A 19,836-nucleotide genomic window follows, 5' to 3' on the forward strand; every position below is an offset into this window, starting at 1 on the left:
TGTGCACGGAGGGCAGCGCCCCGGGGAGACCACACTGGGGGCACCGAAGGGAGCCAGCCTGGCAGCTTCCCAATCCTGGTCCCCTGGCTGGGTGCCCCCGGCCCTCACACCCTGCCTCTGGGGTTGCTGCCTGGATGTGGCCGAGCCAGCCCCTCCTCCACCCTCTTTTATCTCTCACTTGAGTTTCTACCGGAAACACTGCTGCCCTCGGGAAGGAGGGGGCTGCCATCTGCATCCGGGGGTGATGTGTATGGAGCTTGGTCTCTGGCAAAGGGGCTTTCATCCCCGTCCCCTCCTGCATGCCCTGACCATTGTCACGTACAGTCGGAAGTTCACTTAGCGTCTCTGTCTTGATCTGTGGAGATTTGATGACTGTATTGCAGCGTGAGAAGAAGGTGTCCCTGTGCTTGTCTCTTCCTCACTGTGGCCGGTGTCTGTGACTTTTTCTTTAACGGCTCCCTTGGCTCCGGCCCCAGTTGACTTGGGAGGGGCGCTGACAGAGCACCCACCTGCGTCCTGGTCGCGGTCCATGGCCCGCACCCGAGCTGCTCCTGCCCTCGCTCCGTGAGATCCAGGGCTGCCAGCGCGCTTCCCGTGACCGAACTCGGGAGAGCAGGCGGACTGCAGTGTGGAGTGGCCCCCCGAGGCAGACCCTGGAGGGGACAGGAAGTCAGCATCACCCCAACCTGAGAAAGGGCCTCAGAGGCAGGCGGGGTGCTCTAATCTGCTAACAGATGGCACTACCCTCACCAGACACCAACCACATGGGGTGAACCATCACGGAGCTGGGAACATGGTTTTGGTTGGGTGACTGCACACCACCCACCTACCAGGAGCGTGGCCGATGCCTGTGTCTCATCGGAGATGAGACGAGACTGCCATCGCTGGCTCCTCCCCCCTGGTACTGCAGGCTACAAGGCTCCCGCCACCACCAGGCGCTCTCACTTCGTGGTGTCTGGGGCATCTGTCCTCCGCCTGGAAAGCAGTGTCTGCTGTTATTCCCTGAGTGGCTCGGACTCATCTTCCCATGGCTGCCTGGGCAGCTGGGCTTCTGGAAGCCTCCCTGAATGGCTAGGAGGACACTTTCGTCGCTTCCCGCACAAACGGAATGTGTCCACCAGTGGCCTCTCCTATCAGACTTTTAAGTTCTTCACGGGGGCACTGTGTCTCATTTATCTTTGAGGCTGGGGTGCAATGCCTTCTCCATACAGTTTCTGCCTTCCCCTTCCCTGTGTGCTGCTGTTCTGCGGTTCCGTTATTCAGCGGGGCAGTTACCGCGAGGCCCGTTCCCGACTTCACTGGGAAACACTGATAACACGGGACGTCCAGGAAGACGGTCACTGTGCCCCCTTATCCACGGTTTCGCTTTTGCAGTTTCAGTTACCCGTGACCAACCGTGGTCCAAGAATATTACATGGAAATTTTTAGAAATAGACACTTGGTAAGTTGTAAAGTGCACGCTGTTCTGAGGAGCGTGATAAGAATCTCGTGCTGTCTGGCTCCGTCCTGCCGGGGATGTGAGTCATCCCTTTGTCCAGAGTATCCACACTGTGTACACTACCCGCCATTAGTCACGGAGCCGTCTTGGTTAGATCGGGTCAACTGGACACGGAGTGGCAGTGTTGGTGTGCAATTAACCCTTATTTTGCTTAATCCATGGCCCCAAAGCGCAAGAGCAGCGATGCTGACAGTTCGGATATGCCCAAGAGAACCCTAAAGTGTATACAGGTGGAGGGTCTGGTCCTATCCATTGGAGGTCTTGGAATTTGTCCCTGAGGATGAGGGAGGGGCCGCTGTGCTGATGTCCCTGAGGTCTCTGTCCTCTTCCTTGAAGTGGAAATCTGCCCGGAACGGGATCCGCGTCCTCAGTGTTTCCTAGTGACGAACTCCGCTCTGTCGGCTCACCTGGCTGTCAGCGAGGGGGGGGTGGTATGAGCGGTTCCGGTCCAGGCATTTCGTGTTCTCACTGTGGTGAGTTGCCGCAGCCCCATGGCACCCTGGTGCGGTGGGCTATTTCTCTGTTTTCCGTGTCCATCATGGAAAACGACAGGCTCCTGAGTGGAGGAGCTGGGGATTAAGAAATTAGAGAAAGAAGAAAGACGTGGAGGCAGAAATAGATTCGTCAAGCTGGGTGCTAGGTGGGGGCCATCTCTCTGATGGAGAGGTAGCAAAGGCGACCCGCCAAGCCATGCAGGTTTATTTACAGGGTCAAAGGAGCTTATTTGCATTCTTAAATAGGCTCTAGCATTACTGGATTTACGTATCTAGACCCACCCCTGCTGACACCTGGACAAAGGTACTCTGCCAGTGCCTTGAGCTCAGCTAACAATTTAAAGGATGTCCATGTGCCTTCTCAGGCAGCCCTCTACACCCTGGGCTTTGCCCTCCTTGGCACGGGACCTTGGCACCACCTGGAAGTAAACCCACTGGGGAGGTGCCCGGGAAAAGCCGGGATGTGGACTGTCCTTTTGATGTGCAGAAACCCTCAATTCAGATGTGAATTTGTTATCAGACAAATCCAGTATTTAAGGGCTGCTGTGCTTATGTGTAAAAAGACAATGCTTTCTGCTCTGACTGATGCAGCCCCTCCCCCTTGGCTGAAAAGCCGTTGTAAAAGCCCTTCTCTCCGGTGCGGCTTTGTTGGCACCGTGGGCCGCTTGCCGAGATGAAGGGCCGCCTCCACGCTGACGAATACTGAGGAGCACCTGGCCCCGGGGGTGCGTCAGGGAACTGCTGAGCTTAGCTGTTCGCTCACGGGAAGATGGATGCCAGATTGTTCCCTTTTGACCCCGCCAATGATCCTTATCTTCTCTCCGGGGTTTGGACAGTCACTCTCTTTTCTCACAGTGTCCAGGGCAGGGATGGCGACCCTTTTCCCTGCCAAGAGCCGCTGACCCCAGGAAGAGGCCATCTCTCCCAGGGGTGGTCATGCCTTGGACAGGCACCCCGGCCCCAGCCAGGCCATCCGAGGTCAGGTGAGGACCTGGCAGATGACAGGAGGTGCCTCGCCAGCCCAGGGTGCAGTGCCCATGAGAGGCCTGACATGTCACGGTGGGTGGGGCCGTGGCTGGTTTTTGGAAATGTCACGGAAGCCTTGAGAGAGAAGGGAAAGGACTCCTTGTTGACCACAGATTGCCAGGTGTTTTACCAACATTATTGTGTTCACTAGTGACCCCGTGCACGAAGTTCATGCACATTAAAAGGGGATTAATTAGAGGAAATAATGCAATATTGCTATTTGCCCTTCCTCTATAATAGAAGTGTCAGAGATGAAAGAAAATTAGTAAAATATATATGAAAACCTTCCTCCTAGCAGAGTCTGGGGCTCACCAGAGTCAAATCCCTGCCACCCACATGCACCTCAAAATCGTGTGAGACCAGACCTAGCTTCTCTCTGTCACCCCCGCCATTGGGCTAGATCCAGACCTGGCCAGTCCCAACCTTTTCAAGCCCTGCTGGGCAGGGGGTGTAGCCTGAGGTCCCCCAGCCTGATGCCAGGACCAAAAGCACACCTTAAGGTCCATGTCAAGCCCCACAGGATGGGGGAGGGCATAGCCTGAGGCCCCTGGTGATGCTCCTTAAGGCTCCTTCTGGGAACTTGGCCTCAGCTGTGGGTGCAGCCATTTTTGTGATGGAGTGATGGCCAATTAGCATATTCCCTCTTTTATTATCTAGATAGGATGACCTCATGGCTTCTGAACGTTGGGATGTGTATTTTCAGCTCTGCTTTATTTGATGAGGAAACTGAGGCCCAGTGAGGAGCCTCTTCTGAAACATCTGTTTAGGGGTCTAGATGCTGGTGTTGTCCAAAGCGATAGGGAGAGATGCAGAAGGCCACGTGCATACCAGGGCTGCACAGGGTGCAGGGGCAGCGTGCAGGGAGGGAACCTTGCTAGCTGGGAGTGCAGTAGTGCAAGGGGGCAAGTGAGGAGGACACAGTGCCCCAATGGTTGGCAGGAGAGGAGGTCAGGGCCCCGGGTGGCAGCTTCTGTGAGTGGAGGCCAGGAGAGTGGGGTGCTCTGCTGAGGCCAAGACTAGGCCGGTCCTGGCTACAGTCAGTGCCCAGGGACGAGGGCCGCACAGTTTCAGCGTGCTTGCTGGAGTTGGGGGGGGTGGGTGTGCCCTTTGCTGGGATGGTTCTCTTCTCTTCAATTTGCTCCCTGGAGAGTGAAGCGGAGTTGGGCATTGCTGAGAGGGGTGGTCTCCCGTGGACACCACCAGGGACTCTGGACGCTTCCGGAAGAGCTGAGAGAAGAGAATGAGTAGTTTGGTGCAGGAAGCCTCTCTTCCCTCTGGGCCCTGCCAGCAGGGGAGGGGCTGAGCTGTGGGCTGGGGTTGCCATGGGGGTGGCCACTCAGGAGCAACACGCCCTACGCTCATGCCAACCTGGAGGCAGTGCAGTCTCTTTATTTATTTTTTTATTGTTATTGTTGATAGTATTACAGCTATCTCTCCTCCCCCCCCTGCTTTACTTCCATCCTCCAGCCCCTACCCGCCCCTATTTCCCCCCATGTCCTCACTACCTATTGCCCTGTCCATGGGCTACTTTGCTGCTGGTGACAGGACCAGGAAGAAAATATATATATGTAATGTTGAAAAAAAACACAAACATTTCAATGTTTCAATTTAATTTTCAAATAAAGACAGGGAATGATAAAAAGGCCGTAAATAAAGTAAATATTTTGAGGTTATCCAGATGCCTAATTAGGAGATAAGGGAACAAAGGAAGAAGGAAGTATAGAAAGAGAGGAGAGGGAGAAGGCAGGGGGGAGGCGACCAAGGCATTTATGAGGAGGAGAGGGAGTGGGGGAGACAGGGAGAAAGAAACAGAGACTGTGAGAGAGAGAGAGGGAGAGGGGAGGGTAGAGACAGGGAGCAGAGTTCCTCTGAAGTGGAAGGGCCCACACCTGTTTGTCCCGCGGCTGGTTGCTGCTTTCAGATGCTAATGACCTGATCCCCGGTCAGAGCCTCCTCAGAGGGTGGTGGGCAGTGCTGACCCCTCTGTGGGCTGGCCAGCTGCTCAGCTCCTCCGCAGAGGGAGGCGCGGGACTGGACGGCCTCTGAGGACCCTTCTTTCTCCTTTGATCCGGGAAGAAAGAAGGCGTGTTTCAGACAGAATTTCCCTTCCTTAGGTGGCCTGCACTAGCTGACCCCGGCCTTTTTGCCTCTGAGAGGGGACCCTTTTGTGCAGGCAGAGGTGGGAGCAGGCGGAAGTGCGCTTCGCTGGGCCCAGAGCTCGCCAGCTCCCGCAGACAGGGCCCCGGTTTCCCAGGATGATGGGACCCAGAGGGGCAGGGCTGCTCTCCTCAGTGCAGAAGGGTTGTCAGAGTGGTTTCCAAGGTAACAAACTGGGAAGCTGGGTGGGGCTCAGCAAGGTGGTGATGACCAGACGGTGGTGACAGACAAGGAAGCCGGCACAGAATCCTGTCATTTCAAGCCTGGTGCTGCCGCCCGGTCCGCAGCTCCCTGGAGGCCGCCCCTGTCGTGGGCACGGTCCTCGCTGCCACAGCCCAGAGCGCCCGTGTCCTCGCCAACACCGGCTCTGCGCTTTGTGCACCGGGTCATGCCGTGTTTGTCTGTTTCCCGCCCCTGCCTGGCCCAGCCGGAACCCAACAAGTAGCCAGTGATGGTTTGAAGGAAGGGAAGAGGGAAAGAGGACTAACATCGCGTGTGTCTGAACATCACTTTGCAGCTTGTATAGGTCTTTCCAGTGAGTCTGTGATCCCCAAACCTTCAAAACCACTGGAGAGAGGTATTTCCAAAAGCCAACCAAGCAGGGTTTTCACAGGAAAAAAAAAAAATAAGGTTCCCCCTGGGCCCCTGTATCCACATGCAATATGGAAGCCCAGTTGCAGGGTGCAGTGGGCTGTGCTTCCTGTCATCAGAGTATCACGTGGCTCATTTGAACTCATGGGAAGAACTTCCAGAGTGGGATGCTTCTGACAATGACTGGGCTGTGGGCTTCTTGGCAGGGTAAGGGGCAGACCTTGGCCACCGGTTTCCTGCTGGCTGTCATTCCGCAGAGCTGTTCTTCACCACCCTCTCTCACCGTGAGTCTGAAAGCAAACGTCACGCAGCTACATGCTAGAAAAGGAGGAATTCACTCTTGTGGCTGCTCCTGAAAGATCATGATGATTATATTGTCTAAACAGACTTTTAAATCGAGGCATGGGCACTTTGCCTAGGAATAAATCTGTTTCCTCAGGGCGACGTCTTTTGTAGCAGCCCGGGGGCAAAAGGGGAGTTTTTGTCTCCCTTACTGAGGACGGCCTCTGGGGTCTCGGTCCACGTGTTGCTTGGTTAATATGTTTGACACTTGGCGAGAGAAGGGTGTGTTGGCATGGTTTGTCTTAAAGTCAGTGATTTCAACAGCCTCTAAGCACGCTGTAGATGTAGCTTCCACTCTCCGCTTCCTTCGACACACTCACAGAGGCCTTTGGTTCCTCCTGTCCACATTCTGTTGACGATGCAAATTGCTTCTCATTTTTTCACTGGTTTCTTCCAATGTCCTGGACTTTCTCTTCCCACACACCGAGGTTTTCTTCATTGCGCTCCTGGCTGAGCAGGAGGCACGGGACCTTCCTGATGGCAAAGTGGGGATGGTTCCCAGAGGCCTCTAACTAATTTGCTCTCTACTCCATGCGACTCTACGCTAGTTAAGAGGGTAACACATCGATTGCATCTCTTAAAGGAACATGTTTCATTGTAGAGGGCAAGAAGTGTGGAGAGAAAATATGGAAGGGCAGTTATGAAGACTTTATCAAGTGATATGATTACATCTCTTTTCCCCACCAAACGTAGGCTCCCAATGGCCCTTTACTCAAAGGCTAGCACCACACAAATGATTGCACTTCAGGTAAATTCAACTTGGAAATGGGTGGGAGAATAAATGCCCACATTCATTTATTTGCCAAGCATGAGCTCTGCTGGCTGTATAGTCCATCCTCCAGCGTCTTCCTAGCTGCTGGCCCTGGCCCCACCTCTTCCCTGCATCTCCTGCCGCCTGAGCTATGATCCCTCCTCAGGGTTGTGCTGGTGGGAGAGGGGCCTTCTTTGCATACCTCCCACCTGGCAGCCTTAAAGCTCAGGAGAATGACAAAACTTTGGGACTCCAACCTGATCCCAGCCCTACTTCTGATGCTCTTATTTTCAGCATTCAACAATATATTGTATTAGTTTCAGGTGTTCAGCATAATTGTTAGACAACCATATACTTTACAAAGTGTCTCCTCCTATATTTTCACCTGACACCATATATATATATATATATAAAATACTTACTAGTGACCTGGTGCATGGATTTGTGCACACCGAAAGGAAATTAATTAGAAGGTGACTGGTGGGGCAGGACTGGGCGAGATGGGCAGGACATGCCCTGGAGTCAACCTCCTGAGGTCCCTCCCCGGCCAGCTGCACCTGAGTTGGCATCGTGGCTCGAAGGTTGTCTGCGGAGTGAGCAGGGTCCCTCAGGCAAATGGGGTCCCTTGGCCTGGCCTGCGGGGATTGGGCTGAAACTGGCTCTCCAACATCCCCTGAGGAGTCCTGGAGTGCAAGAGGGCACTCTACTAAGTTGCTGTCATACTGGGTGTGGAAGGCAATACAAGTGTGCAATAAATCAGATTTGGAGCCAACAGTGACTCAGCAACAACATAACCCATGGCTGCAGGTGGAATCACAAGGCCCCAAAAGGAATCGGGCTCCCTCCTCTCTGGTTTTGGGGTGCGTCACCCGAGAACCTCTGACACTTAGCACGTTAGCCTTTTATATATCTAGATTACAGTGCTATTGACTTTATTACACTGTACTTTATAATTCTAAGACTATTTTGTACTACTAATTTATAGTTTGTTCCTAGGTGAGCCCTGCACACTCTAGTCTAAGTTGAAAGGGAGGGCCACACAGCCATGGAGAGTCTGACTTTCTGTAGGGTGTTCCAGGATGCAACACAAATGGAACAGTCAGTTCTCTGATCTCAGCAGTGAAAGCTGCTGGTTACAAAACGCAGTAGCAAGGAAGCCAGGATGAGGCTGTGGGAAGGAATACTACGCCTTTGGCCTATGGAAGCTGCTCTTTTTTTTTTTTTTTAAATATATATTTTATTGATTTTTTATAGAGAGGAAGGGAGAGATATAGAGAGCTAGAAACATCAATGAAAGAGAAACATTGACCAGCTGCCTCTTGCACACCTCCTACTGGGGATGTGCCCGCAACCAATGTACATGCCCTTGACAGGAATCGAACCTGGGACCTTTCAGTCTGCAGACCGACGCTCTACCACTGAGCCAAACCGGTTTCGGCTGGAGGCTGCTCTTGAGCCACATCAAAGGGCTATCAGCAGTCTTTGGTTTGACTGCAGTATCTGCAGTGGTGAAACATCTGTTGGTTCCTTTTCTACCAGCAGAAATTGTGTGTCTCATAAAATGACAAATTATATGTCACTTACCACCATCTTCCATCCCTAGTCCTTCCTAACCTCTTGGTAAACAGTGGTGTCTCTTAAAATGCATGTTAAAATCAACAGAACAAGACACACAGATGGCCCACTGACATATGAAAAGATGCTCAACATCACTAAGCATCAGGGAAATACAATCAAAACCACAATGAGATCTCATTGTGCCAGAATGTCTATTATGAGAAAGACTACAAAGAATAAGTGCTGGTGAGGATTGTAGACTGGTGCAACCATTATGGAAAATGGTATGGAGAGTCCTCTTAAAAAATCACCATATGACTCAGCAATCCCACTTCCAGGCATTTAGCTGAAGAAAATGAAAACACTAATTTGAAAAGATACATGTACCTCTGTGTTCATTGCAGCATCATTTACAACAGCCAAGAGAGGGAAGCAACCTAGCTATTGGTAGATGAATGAATAAAGAAGCTGTGGAATATTTCTCAGCCAAAAAAGAGAAGCAAATCTTGTCATTTATGACCACATGGATGAACCTAAGTGAAATAAGTCAGGTAGAGATAGACAGATACAATGATTTCACTTATATGGTGACTCTGACAAAACAAAACAAAACAAATGAACAAACAAAACTAAACAGAAACAAACTCATAGATACAGAGAACAAACTGATGGTTGTCAGATGGCACAGAGTGGGGGGAGGGGCAAAAAGGTGAAGGAGATTAAGAAGTACAAATTGTCATTTATAAAATTAGTCATGAGAATGTAATGTATAGCATCGGGAATATAGTCAATAATATTGTAATGAGTGTGTACAGTGACAGATGGCTATTAGACTTAGCATGGTGATTACTTTCTAAGGTATATAAATGCCTGATCACTATATTGTACACCTGAAACGAATACAATATTGCATGTGAACTATAATTTAAAATAAAAAATAAGGATCAACAGAACGAGCCAGGTAGGGTATAGATGAAAAATTTGTTTTAATTAAGCACTCTCCTTTCACTTTACACCATGATATTGGTTCTTTGAAGAGAGATAATATCAATTATCTTTCCCAAAAATCAATAGTTTCGGGCAATATCTCTTTGAATGAGTACTTAGTCATTTAAATGTCAATCATAATGGTGATAGCTCCAGTATTGTTCTCATATGACGTTTTTGTTGGTGTTGGTTGCATAGGAAAAGGAAAGGTTTGCAGTACTTTGGGAGAGAGTATCTTTGTCCATAAAAATAAAACTTCATTATCATTTTTTAAAGATTTTTAAAAAATATATATTTTATTGATTTTTTACAGAGAGGAAGGGAGAGAGATAGCCAGAAACATCGATGAGAGAGAAACATCGACCAGCTGCCTCTTGCACACCCCTACCGGGGTTGTGCCCGCAACCAATGTACATGCTCTTGACCGGAATCGAACCTGGACCTTTCAGTCCGCAGACCAACGCTCTACCACTGAGCCAAACCGGCTTCGGCCATTTTTTTATTTTATTTTTTTTATATATATATTTTTTATTAAGTTATTATTTTTCTACATATACCAATGCCCCCCCTCCCTCCCAAACATACCCTCCCTCCCCAGAGTTTTATGTCCATTGGTTGTACTTATATGCATGTATACAAGCCATTTTTTTTTTTTTTAAGATTTAAAAAAAGCTACAATTTAGATGCCAGATGGAAGGATTTCTGGTCTAGACCTCATCTAGTGCTTTGTAGCTATGGAATTAAAATAACAAAGTGTTTTAGTCCTGGCTGGTTTTTCTTAGTGGTTAGAGCATCAGCCTGTGGATCAAAGGGTCTTGAGTTTGATTTTCAGTCAAGGGCACGAACCTCAGTTGTGGGTTCAATCCCTGGTCATAGTTGGGGTTTGGGAAGGAGGCAATATTTCTATCTCCCTCTCTCCCTCCTTCCCTCCCTCCCTCCCTTTCTCCCTCCTTTTTTCTCTTCCTCTCTTTCCCTCTCTCTCTCCATCCCTCCCACTCTGTCTGAAAATCAAGGGGAAGGATTAAAAAAATAAAAAATAAAAAAATAAATATTAAAAGTGTTTTAAAGGTCATTTAAGCAGAATACATAATATTCTTATATAGTTGATCTTTTGAGCTTTAATATTAACATATGGCAGACCAGTAGTTTTATTGCTGGCTTTACCCAGTGGCCAGATAAGTTTCTATTGAACAAGTACAAAAAAGGTTTTACATAAATGTTAAAGGCACTCTTTAAAATTAAATACCCATTTTATTTTGAAGTTATTTATTACATGTTCTTACAAGCTAATATCTTTTTAAAGTATGATACTTTGTAAAACACTGTGTAATATGAAGCTAGAATTCTCGTGATCCATCCACAATGTCTTAAAAGAACAAAAATCTGTATGAAAACCCATGAATCTCTCTCTGAAGTCTGTAGTGTTAATTTTCTCACATAAAAGAAATAATTTTTATTTGTGAGCCATACTATTTTATTATTCAGCATTGTTTGGAATCAACAATTATTGAAGTAAAAGAGATAATTATAAGTATTTTTTAAAAGTTAAAGACAGCCGAAACCGATTTGGCTCAGTGGATAGAGCATTGGTCTGCGGACTGAAAGGTCCCAGGTTCGATTCCGGTCCAGGGCATGTACCTTGGTTGCGGGCACATCCCCAGTAGGGGCTGTGCAAAAGGCAGCTGGTCTATGTTTCTCATCGATGTTTCTAGCTCTCTATCTCTCTCCCTTCCTCTCTGTAAAAGATCAATAAAATATATATTTTTTTAAAAAAATTAAAGACAATTGGAATGTAAAGTACTTACTCCCTGAGTAGAAATTCTAGTTTGTTATAATTAAAAGTCATGGCAAAAGAGAAAGGGGAGAGTTTTTTCTATGGTTCCACTCAAAGATATCATTGGTGTTTGTACAAGGATGTTTCTTATCAAAGGGAAAGAGGCCCCCTGGGGTCAGGCCTCCCAGGGCATCTCTGTTCTGGGCCACGTAAGGCATCACTGATGATGTCCTAGAGCACATGTGTCAAACACAAGGCCCGCGGGCCAAATTCGTCCCGCCAGGCCTTGCAATGTGGCCCGCACCGCGCTGTCATCACTGCACTCCGCTGTGTTTCCATCACAATGACAGTTTATGACTGTTCAGTAAACCATTCGGCCCTCGATTTAGGCTGGATTTTAGATTTTGGCCCCTTCTCTGATTGAGTTCGACACCCCTATCCTAGAGGTTAAAACACAATTAATGCAGACCAGTGAAGATAGAGATTGGCAGATTGGACAGAAACAAGTTTCAAACATATGTACTAGAGACTCTACATAGACAGGTTAAATATAAAAGGATGGAAAAAATACACCCTTAATAACACTAACCACATACTACATGACCATATTCACATTAGAAAATATTAGGAAAGCAGGCTTTAAACAAGGAATATCGAGGAAGAAAGGCATTACATAATGGTAAAAGTCAGTTCACCTGAAAGCCGTAGCAACCTTAACTGTGAATGCACCTTCCAACAGAACATCAAGGGACCTAAAGCAAAACACACAAAGCTGAAAGAAGAAATAGATAATCCATGATAATAGTTGATTTCAACGGGTAAACAGAAATTCAGTAAGAATAGAAGACCTCAGGAACACTGTCATTCAGTGTGACCTAGTGAGTATTTATGGAACAGCCTACCCAATAACAGCAGAATACACATTTTTCCCCCCATGTGTACATTAGACATTTACAAAGATAAAAAAAAAATTCTGGGCCATAAAGTCAACCTTAATAAATTTTAGTAATTGCTATGTAAAGTTCTCATCATAGAGCAATTAAACTAAAAAAAATCAGTAACAGAAAGAACTCTGGAAAATTCCCAAATATTTGGAAGGTTAGCAACATAGTACTTAACTATATCAGAGTTTAAAAAAAAATCACAGGATTAAGTTATTCCCGTTTGAATTGAATGAAATATGCAAACTTGATTTAATTTTGAATCAAATGAAAATGAAAACACAATATATCAAAATTTGTGGAATGTAGGTAAAGCAGTGCTCAGAAATTTATAGCATTTTATACTTACATTAGAACAGAAGAAAGGTCTAAATCAATTATTTAAGTTTCCATCTTAGGAAACTGGAAAATAAAAGGCAAATTAAACCAAAAACTGGCAGAGGGAAGAACATAACCAGTGAAATAGAAGTCAGAAAAACAATGAAAAAAAACAATGAAATAAAAAGCTGATTCTTTGAAAAGATCAATACAATTGATACATCTGTAGCCAATTTAACCAAGTGAGAAGGAGGGAAGTAACACATTACCAATATCATAGACAAAAGAGAGGAGATTGTTATAGTCAATAAAAGGATAATAGGGAATATTATGAACAGATTTATGCCTGTACATTTAATAACTTAGGTGAAACAGAGAAATTCCTTGAAAGACACAAATTACCAAAGCTCATTCAAAAAGAAATAGATAATCAGAATAGTCCTATCTTAATAGAAAAAATATTGAATTTAAAGTTGAAAACTTCCCAACAATAAAGAATATTTCAGCCGTAGGTGTCTTCACTGGAGAATTCTGCCAAACATTTAAGGAAGATATAGCACCAAGGTTACACAAACTCTTTCTGAAAGCAGAAAAGGAGTGAATACTTCCAGCTTAAGAGGTCAACATTGCTTCATTGTCAACCTCATTATAAGAAAGCTGCAGATCCATATTGCTCATGACTATACATGTAAAAATCTCCAACAAAATATTGTCATTCTCGCTAATTATTTTCTAACATGCTTAACCCCTATTTTTTTTTTTTTTAAAGGGATTGTTTCAGCAATGGCGTAAAGTACTAAAACCTTAGCCCTCAGAACACAAGTAACCTCCATTCTCATTCCTTAGAATCAGAAGCCATGACAGATTGCTGGTAACTAAGAGAGGGCGGTGATGTTGTGAATTCATGGAAGGCAGAGTTCTGCTTGTTGTCAGGTGATACATGGCAGAAAGTCTAATGCAGGCCTCCATACCTTATAAAGAGGGATTCTCTCTGCTAGTAACTTTGGATTACTCACCTGTGTATCCTGTTGCATTGTGACCTTGGGAGGCCGAGTCCTGGGTCAGGTTCGCCTCCTTATTCACAAGGCCTGGCCTAACCAGCAAATGCTAAATGTGATCCATTGAATAGTGTGGTTGAAGTAGCTGGAAGGAGTCCTGAACCAGTGAATATAAGCCAGGGCTCCTCCACCTGCCTTGCTCAAAGCCAGGGCCCATCCTAGAACATGAGTGAGGGCTCTGGTACAGGCACAGCTGCAGCTGGGCTCCTGTCATCGAAGGAGCCAAACCTTGAGGGCCACTTCCCTTGGGTCTCTCAAGGCGACCATCAGCCCCCAGGGAAAAGGCGGCACTGAAAAAGCTTTCTTAGCGCAGTCGCAGAATGATTTATACTGGAGCCAGAGAGCTTGGTGGGACAGGGGCTGTGAGGCCAGGAAGGAGGCGGGTAGAGGGTGAATTCAGTTTTAGCTGTTATTTTTTAGATATTGTTCACCATCAAGTGTAATTGTCTTTAAATAGCTGGACATAGAGAGCTGGAGAGAGGGAGGGTGTTGGCTAAGGGTGCAAACCTGGGCATCATTCTCTATAACTCACCAGGGCCCCCCAAGACTTCCTGTCCTCCCCCCAGTAACAGCCCAGACTATTTTTGGTCTATTGGAGGTGAGGCCTGTATCCTAAATGAAATGGATTCGGTTTACTCACCTTTCCAGTGGAAATTCTGTAATTGTTCATATCCTCTCTCTGTTTTTACCATCTGTTGAATCAATTATAAGTTAATTTTATATCTTGTTTCTTTCTTTCAGAAAAACTGTACAACTCCAGTGGGCGAGATTTAAGAAGGGCCCTTTTCTCCCTGAAGCAGATATTTCAGGTAAGAGAGGAAGATAGTGCCCTCGGGTTCTGTTTCTGCACTGCTGTGGAATGAGATGCCTTTTATTGTTACTGTCTGCCTCAGTGTAAACCATCTTGTCATTGTCCTCAGTGTGCATCTCAAAAAAATTGAAACAGCTGTCTACAGACACTGCCTGCTTTTGGGCCTCCCCAGCTCCATCTCTTCTCCCACTTCCCACCAGAGGGTTTGAGGGTGTCATTCTCTTGCTGGTTCCTCATAGCCTTCTGGATTACCTCTGGATTTCTCAGTATAACATGGAGACCCTTCTGGACCAATCTTCTGTTCACACCTTGCTGTCCTTGGCTGCATCCTAAGTTCTGCCTGTGATTGCACTCTGGAAGCCATCTGTGCCTTCTCTCTTCTGCACCTTTGCCCCTCACCACAGTCATGGTCCCTCTGAATACCCCTGATGCCATCTGTGCTTATGGTATGGACCTTACGATACTTCGGGCACTTGTGGGAGTCCAGTCACCTGGGAGCTCGCTGGATTCCGTTGCTGTGTCTCTGAGGCCTCCCACAGTGTCTGGTGCCACTCAAGCAATCAATGAATGGGCTGGGCAACCCGAATAGTCTAACAGATGTCTGTCTTATGTCCTCCCTGTCTCTAATTTAGTCAGTGCTTCACTGACTCATTGTCCCAAAACTCCACCTCCCACGAATTCAACTGGTATCCCTGTTCCTCAGATGAACAAAGCAAAACTTCTTCACCCTCCATGACGTCCTCTCTCAAACTCAGATCCCTGACTGTGGAGCTGGACTTCACTGTGTCCCCAGAGGCATGCCCATGCCCCTCCTCACCCTGACTCATGCAGTCCCTCTGTCTGCCCGTGTTTCTGTTGTTCAGCTTTGACTTCTTTCAAAACTTATGTTCACCTTGTTGAGTATCCAGTTGATGGAAGAAGAGCTATTCTAAGTGACTTTAAAATACTGTAATTTGTGCATCTTGAATCACACACACACACACACACACACACACAAATGCACTGTTTTCATGTTTACAGTAATCATGGTTGTGGTGGTAATGTTGGTATTGCTATTCTGACACTGTGTGGGTGTATAGTTATCCCAATTTTGTCATTCTTAGAATTCTTAGGGATTGGGATTCTTGGTGTGAGGTAGAAAAAAAGATAGAAAAGTAGAAGAGGTTAATTTAAAAGCTCTGTATTCCTGAACTGGAAAAATCAGACTGAACCCACGTTGCATATTAATTTAACAACCAAACAAGCAAATAAGCACATTTCTAGCTCTGTTTATGGAAAAGGACTAGAAGCAATGATCAACCCATTAGCCAAAAGCACCCAAAGCAGTAAGACTGTGGTCTTGAAATATTGAGAGGAAGCACAGCTCTTTGGAGAAACAGCTGATTCTAAGTCTGGAGAAGGAAATGGGTAAAATAAACTTGGGTCCTTTTATTTTTATTTATTTATTTATTTTATTATTTTTTAAAAATGACAGCTTTCTTTAAGCATTTTCAAGATGTGTCTTTCATAGGATATGACATTTGTTTCTTTATTTTTCTTTTTTTAAAATGTATTTTATTGATTTTACACAGAGAGGAATTGAGAGGGACAGAGAGTTAGAAACATCGATGAGAGAGATAGATTGACCAGCTGCCTCCTGCACACCCCCCACTGGGGATGTGCCTGCAACCAAGGTAAGTGCCCTTGAGTGGAATCGAACCTGGGACCCTTCAGTCCGCAGGCCAATGCTCTATCCCCTGAGCCAAACTGGCTTTGGCTAAACTTGGGTCCTTTTTAATGGACAGCAAGGAAGCTGTCAAATACTACTAGGATTATTGCTAAAAATAAAGTCTCCCACTGGTTCACCAAAGATGGGACAATGTAAGCACCAATAAGGTTGATAATTTCAATGAGTTAAAAACACCAAGTATTTGCATTGATGAGTTCATCATGATACTAGAAAAAAATAAACTCAATGGATTGTTCATCATTGGAAAAATGCTAGTTTTTAGCTCATAATTTTGAAAATGGGTAGTTTTAGAATCTCATATTTACCTCTTTCTATGTGAATTTTAGGATAACCAAATAGTCATTGAAGTGAAGTTTTATGCATAAAAATATTCTAGCTAAGACGTAATAAGGAGGGACATAATTAGAATAACTTGATTTTATAACCCCTAATGAATGAATGGATAGATAGGTCTGAGCAGCCACAGCTGCTGATGTGACAATGAAGAGAACCAAATGCTATATGCGTCCATGGAAACACTACCATCAATGATGTGGTCAAGCCAACAAAGTCAGTCCTGGAGCTGATCATGCTCTATATGCAATAACCAGTGAATAAATGATGCAGGACAGAAGTGCTTGTTACACTACACCACAGGCGTGTAATCAACAAAACCCAGACTGTGGGCAAATGACCTACTTTCTTCAACACATAAATTTCAAGGGGGAAAAAAGAGAGACGAATTAAAATACATTTAAAATTTATATAAACTAATTGCCACATGTGGATCTTATTTGGATCCTGACACAAATTGTAAGAAAACAGTATTTATGAGGCAGAAATCTGGTCACTGACTGGACATTTGATAACATAAGAAAGTATTAATTTTTTTATTATGAGTACATAATTTTAAAGAGTTCCTATTTTGGAGATACATATTGGAATACTTATGGATTAAATGATGTGATGTCTGGGATTTGCTTCAAATTAATAAGACAGCAGACTGGGGGTGTGACAGAAGAAACAGTATTGGTCTGACTTGATTGGCACCAGGGGTTCACTAAATTATTCTGTCTTATTTTGAATATGTTTAAAGTTTTCTATGGTGAAAAGTTAAAAAAAGAAAAGAAATATGTTTGGGGTCTTATAGCAGATCCCCTCACCACACCTGTTCTGTAGTGTTGGCTCTGGATTCTCAAGGATGCTGTTTCTACTGTTTATTCATTAAGCAAATGTTTTTAAGCAGCCTTTGTCCACATCTCGTAGGCAAGGGAGAAGGTGTTTGCCACTAGAAGTTTATAACCTGTCTGGAAGACCACCCATGTGCACACAAAACAGCTGTAAACCACAGAGCAAGGATGCATTGGGGATTGAATGGGTTACACAGGTTGCAAGCTGTCTGGGACCTCGATCGCTTCTCACACCCATGAGCCTGCCTCTCCACCATCCCTTGTGTTTTATAGATGTGGAGGTTCTATTTGGAATTAGGGGGTAAACAACAACAACAACAACAACAACAACAAAAATTTGAGCCATTGCCCATTTGGATTGCATTGCCTATTCCTTGACTAATAGGCATGAAAAAATGATTACAGGTTAATGCATGACTCTTGTAGAATATTCTGAAATGCAGTGTAATCACTTATTCGTTAGTGTTAACATTTTGATTTCATTCTTGTTGTTTCAAGAACCACTTATTAGCGCCTATACATTTTAGGATATGTGTTTTAAAAGCTAGTACATTGTCTATTTGGAAGATACTCTCCACATTTACTATCTGTACATTTTTAGTTCCTACAGTGCCTTATCTACATATATGCATACTGTTTACTCTGGGTTCTGAATTATTTTTATAAACACCATCTCCTCCGTTCAGTGTTTTTTTCTAGGTACCTTTTCCAGACAGTCAACTCGATATTAATATTAGTGATTAGCTTGAGTGGTTTCTTGAGAGCTTGTTCTCACTTTTTCACCATGAAGTCATGTGTGAATCTAGTTTTAGTTAAAAGTAATAAACATTGTTACATGCTTGGAAAAACCTTCTGACTAGACATGAGCTCATCTAAATGTTCACTTTTCACATATGCTGGTGGAAAAGGATATGGGATGGAGAGAGAATTATTTTTTATTTCCTTTCTACATAGGAGTGTAAAGTAATTTTCCAAAAACTCATGATATTGTCCCATTTTCTCTTGCTTTCCAAAGCCATGATTATCTTCAAGTCTGAACTAACACAGCTGTCTCTCATTACCTCCGGGGCACAGGCCTCACTCCCCCTCCCCCGGTGCCCTGTGAACACGGGGAGCGCTTTCTTGGTTCAAAGGGAGCCCGGGCCTGGCCTGCCCACATTGAGCTCACGTCCTCCATCCATATAATTGGAAAATGCCGTAAAATCCAAACGAGGGGCTGATTTAACAGAGAGACTGGAGGAGTGTGCCAGTTCGTCTACATTATTTTTTCTTTTTTTTGGAGATCAACCAGGGTTGCTGACCATTCCTAGAAGAGTAACCTTCCATTATTCCATTAAGCTTTCTACTATTTACATCACTGAGGGTTTTTTTTTTCTTCAGTTTTGCTCTGTTGTTATAATTGAAGAAGAATGTTCCAGCCTTATCCTGGTTGTGTTTGAGACAAGGCACTGTCCAACCGAGGGAATCTCCCACAGCAGTAGATTGAAGATCCCTCTCCTACATTTGCACAGAGGTGGCTACTACAGGAAAGGGTGCCCTGGAGGAGGGCGAGGGACATCGGTGCCTTGGCCACTCTCACTCTTGAGTATTGATCTATAAAGAGAAGGTAGGATTAGATCAGTGGTTCTTGAACTGATCGGCCTTTAGGATTTCCTGGGGCATTTAATAGCAAAGCTGGGCCTCCCTCACAGAAATTCTGGTTAAGTCCTCCGGGGAAGGGTCCTGCTTCTTCTTCCTTTTCAAAGCACCCAGATGATCCTAAGTGGGCTGAGGCCCATCTGTGCACCTCCCAATCACCTGGAGGGCGTGGTAGCCACAGGACCCTGGTCTCCACAGCAAATTTCTTATCAAGTAAGTCAGGGGTAGAGCTGGGCGTTGGCATTTTTAACAAGTTCCCAGGTGACCCTTTTGCTCCCCATGGGTCTGGAGACCTCTCTTTGTGAACTACTGAGTCGATAACCCCGAGGTTCCTTCCCTGGCCTGCCTTCTGTGAGCAAGGCTGCAGGCCACCCACAGCGGTTCTTTGGGAGGGTGGCACTCTATTCCAGATCCATGCAGGGAACTGTGCTCTGCCTCACGCTGGTCTGGCAAGCCCACAGCTCAGGAGATGGAGAGTCTGCTTTTTACGTTCTGATACGGCCTTAAGGAGGTTTGAGGGTGTTTTGAACCCTTCACTCGATGGTCTATGCTGCTGTTGGATGCTCCCGCTGTTAAATGCAGCAAGCTTCATGTGGCTCATGCCTAGGGACCCACGAGGGAGCAGAGCCTGCTGGTTTTTGAAGAATGAGAAACAGAATGCTTTAAATATTCCTGACAGACAAGGATTCGCTTGCTTTATCTTTATTAGATTGCCCAGAAGGCAATCCTGGGTCTTTGGCAAACAACAATGCGAAGACTGGTTGTAAAATTCCTCTGGCAGCAGTTGAGATGCTTCATTTGAATAGAGCAGAACAATCTCAGGGTCGGTCTGGCTTCAAAGGCTTGTGCATAGTTTTAACAGCACAGTCTGCATGGAGGATGGGCTGGGACAGGATTTGAAGTTTGTGTGTGTTTTTTTCATTCATGTGTCTTTTTTTAAAAATTTATCTTTATGGTTGAAAGTATTACAGATGTTTCCTTAGTTTTTGTTGTTA

General features: G+C 45.5%; 1 protein-coding gene and 1 long non-coding RNA gene across 24 annotated transcripts in view; one reads left to right on the forward strand and one right to left on the reverse strand.

Annotated features, from left to right (window-relative positions):
• FHOD3 (formin homology 2 domain containing 3) overlaps positions 1-19,836 on the forward strand; it is a 335,026-nt gene that overhangs the window by 125,486 nt on the left and 189,704 nt on the right. For all 23 annotated transcript variants that reach the window (XM_045574974.1, XM_036419534.2, XM_036419535.2 and 20 more), the window contains exon 4: positions 14,236-14,303. In XM_045574974.1, the coding sequence (XP_045430930.1) occupies positions 14,236-14,303 (68 nt within the window). The remainder of the gene's footprint in view (positions 1-14,235; positions 14,304-19,836) is intronic.
• On the reverse strand, positions 10,612-19,530 carry LOC118708322. The gene is made up of 3 exons (XR_004984532.1): positions 19,519-19,530; positions 19,149-19,150; positions 10,612-10,769 (listed from the first exon to the last, which is right to left on the reverse strand). It is a non-coding gene; the product is annotated as an uncharacterized LOC118708322 (long non-coding RNA).

This window comes from Pipistrellus kuhlii, unplaced genomic scaffold (assembly GCF_014108245.1).
Source record: "Pipistrellus kuhlii isolate mPipKuh1 unplaced genomic scaffold, mPipKuh1.p scaffold_m20_p_6, whole genome shotgun sequence".
In the NCBI taxonomy this organism is placed as follows: domain Eukaryota; kingdom Metazoa; phylum Chordata; class Mammalia; order Chiroptera; family Vespertilionidae; genus Pipistrellus; species Pipistrellus kuhlii.